Source organism: Neocloeon triangulifer, unplaced genomic scaffold, assembly GCF_031216515.1.
Source record: "Neocloeon triangulifer isolate White Clay Creek 2 clone unplaced genomic scaffold, ASM3121651v1 ptg000015l, whole genome shotgun sequence".
NCBI lineage: Eukaryota > Metazoa > Arthropoda > Insecta > Ephemeroptera > Baetidae > Neocloeon > Neocloeon triangulifer.
Window position 1 is genome coordinate 7084740 of NW_026775557.1, and position 11724 is coordinate 7096463.

At 39.9% G+C, this 11724-nt stretch overlaps 2 protein-coding genes across 5 annotated transcripts; one reads left to right on the forward strand and one right to left on the reverse strand.

Moving 5' to 3' along the window:
- Window positions 1–38: 38 nt before the first annotated feature.
- On the forward strand, window positions 39–1598 carry LOC132202661 (endoribonuclease LACTB2). Its single transcript, XM_059629721.1, has 6 exons — window positions 39–392; window positions 458–633; window positions 692–809; window positions 872–1070; window positions 1127–1246; window positions 1303–1598. Exons 1-6 carry the CDS (start codon window positions 271–273, stop codon window positions 1429–1431), a joined length of 864 nt encoding a protein of 287 aa, XP_059485704.1. The 5' UTR covers window positions 39–270; the 3' UTR covers window positions 1432–1598.
- Window positions 1458–10801, reverse strand: LOC132202657 (uncharacterized). Of its 4 annotated transcripts, XM_059629708.1 has the most exons (18): window positions 10188–10318; window positions 9713–9814; window positions 9196–9581; window positions 8613–9128; window positions 8168–8560; window positions 7809–8105; window positions 7404–7758; window positions 7271–7352; window positions 6209–6294; window positions 5921–6150; window positions 5628–5849; window positions 5362–5564; window positions 5106–5298; window positions 4758–5043; window positions 4491–4674; window positions 3062–4433; window positions 1868–2980; window positions 1458–1811 (listed from the first exon to the last, which is right to left on the reverse strand). In XM_059629708.1, the coding sequence occupies exons 2-18, from the start codon at window positions 9720–9722 to the stop codon at window positions 1593–1595; spliced, it is 6147 nt and encodes a 2048-aa protein (XP_059485691.1). In that variant the 5' UTR covers window positions 9723–9814; window positions 10188–10318; the 3' UTR covers window positions 1458–1592. The 4 variants fall into 4 exon arrangements, with proteins under 4 accessions (XP_059485691.1, XP_059485690.1, XP_059485688.1 ...); XM_059629707.1 differs by lacking the exon at window positions 10188–10318 and adding an exon at window positions 10761–10801 and having other exon boundaries at window positions 1868–4433; XM_059629705.1 differs by having other exon boundaries at window positions 1868–4433.
- Between the last annotated feature and the right edge of the window lie 923 nt (window positions 10802–11724).

The window sequence follows — 11724 nt, forward strand, 5'->3', positions numbered from 1 at the left end:
AACGCGATAATTTTGTTAAGTTGATTAGCCTACCTCCTACACCTCTCAAGCTACATAAAAGATAAGCGGCAAGACAATAATAGAGCCAGTGAAAAATAATTTTTTCATCACACATCGTGTATATTTATCTGTTTCTTTTTTAAAACTTTTGAATTAATCCGACTGCCTTAATTTATATAAAAAATCGAATCTTCCGACTTTAAGAAAAATAGTTCGTCAATAATATCAAATTGAATTAATATTATTACATATACGCTGTACGCCTTAAAAATGTCAACAAAACTGCCTCTCGTCACTAATCTAAGCAGCAGGGTTATTCGAATTTTGGGCTGTAATCCTGGCCCAATGACCCTGCAAGGGACCAACTCTTATCTAATAGGAACGGGAAAGGAGTAAGGCATTTAATATTAAAAATCAATATTGATCAATATAAATCATCTTTCAACACAACTTTCAGTCGGATCTTGCTGGACACAAGTGACGAGGACAAAACCGAGTATGTGGATGAACTGCGAAATATTTTACAGAAACTGGACGTACGTGTAGAAACCGTTCTTTTGAGTCACTGGCACCATGACCATGTCGGCTGCATCGAAGCAATTCAAAATGATCAAAACATTAAAGCTAACAGAGGTTTGTTTTTGTACAACTCACTTATTAATTAAAACTAAGGCTAAAATAAAATTAATAGGTTGCAGTTTTTATAAGATGCCAAGAACCGACGTGGATGAAGAGCAGGAGCTTTTTTCAGTCAAAATTTCTCCTCTAAAAGACGGACAGAAGTTCCTCACTGAAGGCGCAACTCTAAGGTTTAAGGATCAGAACTAAAATTTATATTTTCTAAAAAAACTAACAGGTATTTTTTCTAAAGAGCGGTTTTTACTCCTGGCCACACAACAGATCACACCGCCTTTTTGTTGGAAGAAGAAAATGCAATTTTCACTGCCGACTGTGTGCTTGGAGAAGGCACAACTGTGCTTGAAAAATTAGCAGATTACATGAAGTCTTTGTATATTCTTAAGGACCTGAAAGCAGAAGTTCTTTATCCAGGTCACGGCCCGCACAATAATGTAAAAAGGGCATCATTAATATTTATTGAAAAGTTGATCATTTTTAATACCTACAGGACCCTGAAGCACTTATTGGCAAATATATTTCCCACAGAGAAGGCAGAGAAAAGCAAATTATTGAAAGTTTGCAACGCTCGGACTTAACGATTGAAGAAATCGTCCGAACTGTTTATGCCGTAAGAATTAAATATAGGAATTAACAAATTTTTGCAAATGTAATTTAAATTGTTAGGGTCTGCCTGAAAATCTAATTTTGGCTGCCACTCAAAATGTACACCAGCATTTAGAGAAGCTAATGGAGGAAGGGCTTGTCGTGGAAGTTGGAGAGAAATATCACCTCAAACAAAACAACAAACTGTGATTACTTCGTCATGCAAAATTATGGTATCAGTTATGTACTTTATCCTTTATTTTCAAAAATTAAGACAAATTATTATGCATATTTTACTTGTAATGCATGGGGTAATGGTTTTGTAAAAATAAAAACTTTGTGATATAAACCAGAAGGAGAAATCAATACACTTATCTTGGATTTCCATCTTGCTCAGTATCCTTGAAGCTCACTTTTTTTCCTTTGAAATAGAACATCGTAGGCGAGAAAGCAAAATGATTGCTTTTTTGAGCAGAGTCCAACTTCGGGAGAGGAGACTTGAGGTCTGAAGCCACTTCTTGTTCATCAGGAGATTCAGCAGGGGTATTCAACAATGGAGTGCTTCCACTTCTGTGGTCTTGAAAAGCCTCCTAAAAATTAAATATTTGAAGTTTTTTATCAACAGAAATTTACCAACACATGATACCTCCAAAACAGCCAGGCCTTTTTCAGAGAGGTTTTCCTCGTCCTCTGCTTGCTTCAGTAAATTCCCCATGGCCTTGGCAGCTTCCTCCCACACGTCTCCAGCTCTGGCTTCTTTGACAAAAGTTGAGACCACCTTTCTTCCGACTGTCATCCAGTTCCTCGTTGGCACGAAGGCCTTCGCGTCTGGTCTCAATCCAGGGTCGATCTTGAAGTCAATCACGTTTTGGCCTTCCAGGTAGATCGAGACCTCGTGTGCTCTGTCCCCTGAACCAAGGCCATCCACTTCAACCACCAGCCCACTCTTCAGCAGCTGCTTGATCTTGGGCCTTGCTTCTGGAGGAGGCACTGGCTTCAGGAAACACAATCTTGCAGCTTCAGGGCGTTGATGCCACTTGGGGAACAGATTTTTCAAATTGCTTGCCTGGCCATACACACCGTGGTCAAGGAAAAAGACGTGGCAAACTGCGCCGTCGATGGCATTGACCCTGGCACGGCACCAGTCGCCGACGTCATTTTGGGCAGCATACAAAGAGCCCTCCTGCACAACATTAACTGGAGAACCCAAGCCGAGCTGAGACTCCATGGCTGACAGATCGTCCTCAACAGGCCTCAGGTAGAGCTCACAGTGAGATTCGTAGTGAGCAACCACAGCCTGGCGCCGAGTGGAGCGGAACTCGGCCAGGCCATCTTTCACTCGGACTTTGATCCAGGTCCCTTCTTTCAATGCGTCCGATGGTTGGTCTTCTCGGAGCGCACACTTGATGGCAAATGGCTCCATCTCCAGGTGCGAATCATTAAGGGTCTTGAACTTGATGATTTGAGAGACCTTGCCAGTGTCAAGGAAGAAGCCAGTTGGAGGGCGGAGTGAGATGATTTGAGCACGACCCCATAAGCCATCATCTTCGCTCAAAGCAGCACAGAGCTCATCAATGGCTAGTTCTTGTGAAGGGAAATCAGGCTGGCAGGATAATTCTCTGGAAAGTTTGGGGACGGCCTCCATATCAGACAAGAGGTAGATTTCCTTAGGCGATTTGACGGCCGAGATGAAAAACTTTTGGAAGTCCATATCTGGTATTTCTCGCCTGTTTTTTTCATCACTATGTTCGACATCCACCTGTGCAGCATTTTCCATTAGCTTGGGAATTTCTTGCTCAGGACTACTGACAGGCTCTTTATGGCCATTTTGAGATTCTACCTTTTTGAGAACTTCGTCTTCTGCAGCTTCCTCCTTGACTGATAGTTTAATTTCTGTCTTTTCTTCGGCATCGTCCAAAGGAACTTCATCAACTGTCCCTGGGACCTCTGCTCTGTCCGCATCTCCTCTCGTATTGCTCTCTTGCTGTCCGTCTTTCACACTGGACTCTATTTCCGTTTTCTCGTCTGCTTCAACCTCACATTTTTGGGAGATCAGAATATCAGGTTCAGAAATTTTCTGCACATTTTCAGGTTCCTCTAGCAGCTCAGTTTTAAAACCTTCCACACTTTCAGGATCTTCATTTTCTGGCTTTTTAGGTTCAACATCTTTCATATTTAGGCCTGAGTGCACTGCGCCTCCAGCTTCTGTTATAGTCTTTACTTGGTCCTCACCACCTATCGAGCCTTCTGTTGGTGGGGTCTTGTCATGAGCAATTTCTTGGCTAAGGGTTTCTTGCAGTCCTTGCAAATTTTCGTCAGTAACACTTTCCTCAAACCCCGGATCATCAGCAGTGCTTTTAAGCAGCTCCAATTCAGTTTCCAACTGAGCAACCTCAAGGACATCCTTTCCATTTTTAAAAAGGACCACTTCATTTTCAGACACATTCACTGCATCAAACTCCTCATCATTCAGCAGCAAATTTTCAAGGGCGATCTCAACCTCAGGAAGCAGGTTGTTGGCGCCCCTCATGCAGAAGCACTTGGCTAAGGGTGACACAAGCTCTACGTCAGGCGAAAGCTTCCACAGCTTGTGCCGAATATCCTCTTCATTTCCATAGTCAATGAAAACAACCTTGTTGTTTGGTAAAACTCGAGCTCTATAGATACTGTCACCAAAGGGTGCTGCACAAATCTGTCCAACTGAAAATGGGCCTTTCAGCAATGTTTTCGGTTCGACAATTAGCCTGTCCTCCATCCAATGAAGCTTGTCAATGTCTTCAACCAGGTAGACGCACTTGGAACTTGCAAAGTGGCTGACGACAACTTTTCTCGATGTAAACTGCATGCAGTTAATGTTTTGTTTCTTCATATCCACGTATGAATCACGAGTGTCATTTAAAATTTGGGGATGGAGGAAAAGAATGCCATTGGACAACCCAATCTCCCTGCAGAAGAACTTTTTGGGCTGTCCTAGACAAATGAGACGCTCCAGCTGCTTTGCATCTTCAACATCAAAATCTACGTTCCCTTTTTTGGGAATGACGGGGAAGCAGGCTCGAATAGTTTGTGCAGGGATTGCCATCACACTGTCTGGTAATTTTCTGTTAGGAAATCTCCCTTGAACAGAGATGCCAAAGTCAATCATCAGATAAGTTCCATCTGAAAGCCTTTTGGCTCTATGCCAAGTAGGTGCAGTTCCCTCAAAGGCGTATCTGTAAAAGGAAAGTAAAATTAAATTTATGACTTGACTCCTCAAGATAACTACTCACTCAATTGCACACATATCACCAGTGTGACAAGCTTCAGGAGCATGCAAGTCTGTGGGAGTAATTTTCTGACTGATTTTTCTGATGGTCATCACATTGTCTTCATTGTGAACATTCACGAATGGCAGATTGCTTAGGTTAGACATGAAGTAATGCTTCAGGTTGACGTTTTGAACCGGAAGGGATTCTAAATGAAACAGATTTTTGTGAGTTGAGCAACAAGTCTTAAGTTTTATTTGTATCTGCGGCAAGGAACATATGTAAAATTACCTTCCATCCCGATTCGCTTTGCTACCCCTTCAATTTCAAGCAGATCACGAAAGTCCACATCCTGCCACTTCAATTTCACCATGGCTAGCCCATCATTGTCTCTGCTACGAATGAAATATTCCAGGTCTGTCTTCTTAAACAATTTGTCAATTGCAGGACACTGGCCTGCTTTGGGCCAATCTTCATTTGGGAATGGCTTGAGGTCGTAGAGCGAGCAGTGGAGAGCATGCTTTTCAATGGCCCTCAACTGATCAGGCAGAGGATGCAAGGATTCAATGGGGCTAACCTAATAGAATAATATAATGTTTTTCTCATGCATATAACAGAAAAAAAGAGCCTAAAACTTACTATGAATTGTCCGTAGTCAACCAGAAAGACACGAGCCTTGGAGTCTTTTATGTCTGAAACTTCTCCTCTAGCAAAGTCTTTTCCGCCAATGGGAGCCAAAACTAAACTACCTATCTGCACGAATTTCTTTGTCAACGTACATCCTTTGAAGCACAAGCTTAATTGTTTGGTCAAAATGGCCAGTCTATTCTGACTATTGAAATAGAACGATTGTTAATATAATTCTCCTAAATGGAGTATTTAAGAGTCGACTTACAAGTCTTGGGGCTGGATGAAGAAGTTGCTGGGAGAGGTGAACCAAGAGACAACAGCTCGCTGCCTCTCAAAGGGCTTCATTTCAGGGATGTAGGCAAGTGGCTGCAGACTTTCCTTTGAAGCGCCAAGTGCCAGATTGATGTTTTTATCATTTTTGGTAATGATAACACTGAAAGTGTCATTCCAAATTCCTACTACCTCTACCTAAGATTCAAAAGAGTTGTGGATCTTAAATTCTGATATGATTTTATGTAAAAAAGGACTTGCCATCATGACACCCTCGCAGATGATGTCATTCAGTTTGTCAGTTTCTCTTTCTGTCCAATACGTCTTCATTCCGACGCCTTTCAAGCTGCAGAGAACAGCATGTGCTTGCATTTCAATAAGTTGCATATTAATGCCACGAACTCCGTGAGCAATGGAGACTGTAGTTATATTGCCGTAATCAACAAAGAACACATCTGCAGAGTCACCAGAAACATGCAGTACCTAGGTCAAAATAAGTTAACAATTTCATATACTCATGTTTAAAATGAAATTTCCTCAATAAAGCTACTTACTTTGGCTCTGTACCAGGCGCCATCAAACTTTGCCAGGCAGGGATCGCCACTTTTAATGGACCGCAAACAAGGCATTTCGTCAGGCTTAAATTTTTCAATCAATGCCATCAGCTCATCAAGTTGCTTAGAGAAGCAGGCTGGTTGCACATAGAATCTTGAGGGGTTGATCATCCAAGAGAGCATGGCATTGAACTTACTGGATGGATGAACAATCATGTCAGTGTACCTAGCTGCAAAATCACATCAATTTTAAAATTTAAATCAAATATGCTTAGCATAAAAAAATACCTGGCTCAGAAAAGGACAAATCCTCAATTTGACTCTTTTTTGCAGGAGTGTGCATATCATTCCCATGATCGAAGTTCATTTGTGAGCTGAGGATATGAATATAGTTTAATTATTTTATGTCTGCGTGGTTGGTAAATACCAGGTGGCCCATTAGTAATCCGTGGTTTTTAAACACTCGCCATGGACTAACGGCTGGATGAAAATTGATTTTCTCGGCAGATTCGGAAAGCCCAACTACAAAAGATTTCAGCTGGCAGACTGAGAACCTTGGGAAATTGGAAAATACGCAGGAAAAAGTAAAAAAAATGCCAAGGTGCCTAATGTGAGCTCCTATGTAGTGGATAAAGAGGTGTTGTAGAAGTGTGGGAAAATGTTTGAAGGGGTGATCGACTCTCCTTAACATTGTGACGTGGCAGGATTTTTGAAATTTTACTTCTTCTTAATGTGACCCTTAATCTCTAAATGTTAAATTTTTTGCAATTTTTATTTGATTTTTAAATTGGTCAGTTTTCAATTAAGGAAAAAATAAGAAAACAAATTTTTTCAAAAATCCGGCCTTGTCACAGCGGTGTTCAACGAGGTCGATTATGCCTTAAACCATGATTCACACTTCTACACCTCATTTTCTACAAGGTGAAAATTTGTAAAAAAAAAAAAAAAAAAAAAAAAAAAAAAAAAAAAACCGAAGGATCCAATTGTCCTTATCAGGTGGACATAACGACTAAAAAATTAATTGGATTTTTTTGGTCCCTATTCTCTAATTAGAACTTATAAAAAGGGATTTCAGAATTAATTTTAAATTAACTAAAATTTAATTTTGAAAAACGACAAGGCTAAAAAGTGAAAAATATAATCCAAATTACTATAGGCTTTTTTTAGTTTTTCTGCAAAATCTTTTAGATTTTCAAAATTTCCAAGAGGTAATTCTCATTCTTCATCCAAAATCTTGTGAAATGGGGCTTATCGAATCTACCGAGAAAATCAATTTTCGTCCAGCCGTTCGTTCATGACTAGCGTTTAAAAACCACGGATTACTTGTGGGCCACCCTGTAGTATAAAAACCTGTATGAGCTCATTGTCTCGGAACTTCGCCTTTTCACTGTTTCTCCTGCACTGAGATGTAGGGGTTCCTCCTTCAATGAAGCTACAAAAACCAAAATAAGCATTTAAGAAATATTATTCATAATGTATTTACCAGAAGTATGGGAAACATTGCTGGTAGATGTTACGTTGAATTGGTCATCACTGTAGTTTGACATTACTGAAATTGCTCTGTGGGGCTCAATGTTGGAAGGCATTGGAGAACGCACAATGGGCAAGTATTTTTCAGTGGTTTCTGGTGGTTGCTCAAAAGGACCAAGTTCATGGCAAATTGACGATGCCACTGACACAGACGCCACACTGCTCAATGAGTTTCGACGAATGAATGGCGGCTGTTGCAAAGGGTGTTGAGAAGCCAAGATGTCTGATGGAGGGTGAGTCAGAGTATTAAGCAGGATGACCTTATATTGGCCACTCTCAAGAGACTCCACAACTTCCATGAAGTTGTGCTAAAAAAATTCATTTTATTTTCTATTGAATCTTCTTTTTAATAATTTACCTTAGTTCCAATCATGGCTTGCAATGCAGATGCATTTTTAAAATCAATGTCACATCCTGCATAAAAGCATTCAATGCCCTGAGCACTAAGGCCATCCACAAGGGTGGGGCACGCTGCTCGAAGCTCGAATACTTCAGCCTCGACGCCATCATCAACAAACAACACCTCAGTGGAGCTGGTTTTCTTCTTGAGCACAACTGCTCTTTTCCACAACCCACTTTGACATTTTGCAAAAACTGGGTCTCCAATGAAAAATTGGTGGCTCACAGCACTCCTCAACTCACAATGCTTGTTGATCTAGTGAAAAGAAGTATTTTTTAAAAGCTCAAATTTGACAAATTTTAAAATAAAACTCATACCCTTTCATTTAAATCCACCAACTCCTGTTTTCTAATAGCCAGTTGAATGTAGAATGACCAAGCTTCGTTTCTCGGCTTGATTCTTGTTAGTCTGACTAAGTATTTGTTGCCCACACATAAGGTTTCACGCTTGTAGGCTTTGCAAATAACCATTTCCGTCATCAAGTCAAATACACTTTCACCATCAACAGTCAGTTTGCATTTTTGTAAAGTATCTCTATCTCCTTCAAAAGCAATCAATTCAAGATCATTCCCAAGGACAACTTTCTTGAAGGCTTCGACGCCAGCTTCAGTGAATTGATCGGCATCAACTAGGCTCACAGGTGAAACCTGAGGTGGAATCTTCTTCAATATTTCAGGCATTTCTCTCAACGACCTCATGTCCACTTCAACCTAGGTTATTGATATTAATCCACAAAATAACTAGATTGTATATTTCTCTTACCTCGGACATGTCCACATCCAAGAGTACAACATTGGCTGTTAGTCCGTCACAGCTTACAACCAAAGCCCTTGCAACATTGGTAGAGTCTCCCAATTGTATCATGCAAGCATCGTCAGCTTTGGGAATCAACTCCAGTGGCCGAGTCACCTCAAACATTCTTCCAATGATATTGGCAAGGCTTTTTTGCTGTTCCAGCTGAACTAAGAACTGCTTTGGACCTTTCGTTACAGAAACGACCTTGGCAGCTAGGAGGACATTGTTAGGTAGCATCCTAGTTGCTGTAAGCACGTCTGGCCCTAAATTTTTGGAGCTTATGTCCACCACTCCATGCTGTCTTAGGTGGGAAATGATTCCATCGTAGACGGCTTCCAGTTTGTAATATTCAATGAATTCCAGAGGGTCCACCACAGTTCCGTGTCCCAAGTGCTCCAGCATTTCTTCCAGTGGGCCACTTATAATGCGCAGATTGACCAAAAGAGAACGTTTAACTTTTCTCTCAGAGGCAATTTCTGCATCCTGTTTTAATCGGAAAAAGATTATAACCAATTTCTGAACATTTTCAATAATTTAAAATATAAATTACCATTCCTTGGACAGCTTCTTCAATTTGCGTTTTGCCACAGTTTGCAAAAAAGTTTTGCAGGCAGCACCAGAAGGTGATTTGAGGCATTTGCATCTCAGCAAGCCCAACTCTAATCTGCTTCAGAGGCACAATCTTCTGAACACCGATGTCGAACAGATTCACAACGCTGTTTTTGCCATAAGTGCCCCTCATCCACCTGTCATCCGTAAAGACTGCCACCGTTTTGTCAATAATTTCCGTTTCATACAACGGAGCTGGCAAGGTTTCGAGGCGGCTTGCGAGCCTCGACATCACAGAGTCCACAGCTTGCAGATCCTTTTTTCGGAAGCAGAGGAGCCGAAGGAGGATGCCTTGTCGCTCAGCCCTCACAATTTGAATTAAATTTTCTGCAATATAAATTGAAATTGGCAGTTAATTTTTTTAATACTATTTAGTTTTTACAAAATCCCAAAATAAATTTTTTGAAAACCTTAAAAATCGTAATAAGATTTTCATGACTTTTTCTAGTCATACTTACCATTGGCCATGTTCGATGATTTTTGTTCAGTTTGTTAAATCTATAAATTCTGGTTATGGAATTTACAACGAGAATATTCGCTCATCCTGCACCTGTCTCAATCTGTAAAAATAAAATGAATAAAACTGAATTCGCAGTATATAACTACTCCTAAAATGTTATGTATTATGTGTGTATTACATAAAACTAATTACACACTATCATTATCTACAAATATGTGCATTCAGAGTCAGAGCAAACTTTATAGGTGCAATTTCTTGATACAAAATCTTTTGCAAAATTCAATTATCCATACAAAATGCGCAGAGTCAAGGACATTCAGAATTAATTTTGCAGTGAAAAATCACGGCGTTTGCAGTGGCAAAACAAATCTGCTGTAACTTGTACGCAATTAACGAAAAAAACGAGATAATGTACGTGAATTATGGAAAATTAGTGATGCAATTTTGAAATCACGCCGTTTGCTACCTCGTACCATCCATATTTTCTGCCGACTGAGAAGAGAATGATTGAAAATTGAAAGATTTATCTAGCAGGCACACGCGCGGTGATGAGAAGCGTTACCAAAGATGGAGGTGCAGGAGTAAGAAAAGCGAGCGAAAATTGGATCCACACAGGGTCCGACAAACTTTTTGATGAGAAATGAGCGAAAACTGCACAGACCGGCTCTTACTTGTCCAAGTATGCACAGCCACCGCTCCTATTTCGCAGTTTTGTCGCTTGCGCTTGCAGCAGGGTTTGTATGGAGAGAGGAGAGGCAAAAATATGCTTGAATTCTGCTTTGTTCCGATTTGTCTATGTACTGCATACAGTACATAAGTAAAGTACATAAAGTGAGAAGAGAGACGAGCAGATCGGATCGGAATGTGTAAAAATTATGACTTGTAGCAAGTAAACACGAAAGTGGAAGAAAATGCACGAAAAAAATTGCAGGAGAAAAATTTTAACACCTTACATGCATCACACAAAAACTCGTAAAGTTTGGAGGATGGAAATCATGGAAGAAAAATGCGGGAAAATGGAAGAAGGAGAACCAGACCGGACTTACCACACTCCTTTGAACAGTCTGAACTAGTCTGAATATCCGATGAACGCCGAAGCCGAACGTGGCCGAACCGGCGGTGGAGAAAAATTGTGCGCTTGCAGAGGGGTGGGGGTGGGGTGACTGGGGCAGGAGAAGGCAAAGAAATAGAGAGACAAAGGAAAAAATTGTGAAAAACGTCGAAAAACGTATCCATAGTCCAGTCACAAGGCTGAAGTTGGAAGAAGAGAGAAACTGGATTAGTGCGCATACAATCAACGGCTTTGCTATTTTTTCTAAATAGAAGAGAATGAAAACTGTGACATGCAATGCGCGTGAATTCCAATTTTTTTAATCGTAGGTATAAATTAAATTTGTCGCGGCACGCCGTGTTCACTTTTAAAAAGTAAAAAAATAAAAATTTTGAAACCGCGGCTGATCATATTTTAATCAAATTTGAACCGTAGCGATAAAATTCAATAGAATTGAAATTAATTAAATTTACAATCAATTGGCCATCTCAAGAAAATTCAGGTTTATGTGAATAATTATATTTGGGATTTGAAAAATTGTAGAGAAATAAAAAAATCTGACACTATGAAACCTATGAAATTTTAGAAAGAAAAATTTAATTGCGGCTAATTCAATTTAACAAATTGCTTTATAAATGCGCTACGCGTAAAAGTTTGTGGACAACTTGAAATTTAAAATTAGAAAAAAATTTAATCGTATTTCATTGTTGAACATTACAGTGATTAATTTTCAGCCGAAATTACATTTTGCACGCGCGCAAAAGTCTATCCCTTGCCGATTCTCACCTGTCGGTAGGCAACCCGCATTCGACGGTGCAATTATAATGATAATGTGACTTTCAATTTTATACTCATGGCCCATCATTATTTTTTTTTACATGTAATAATATATAATATTTTGTCCGCCCACCCATTTATTCAAGAATAATTATATTTTTGCATCAAAATGTCAGTTGGGC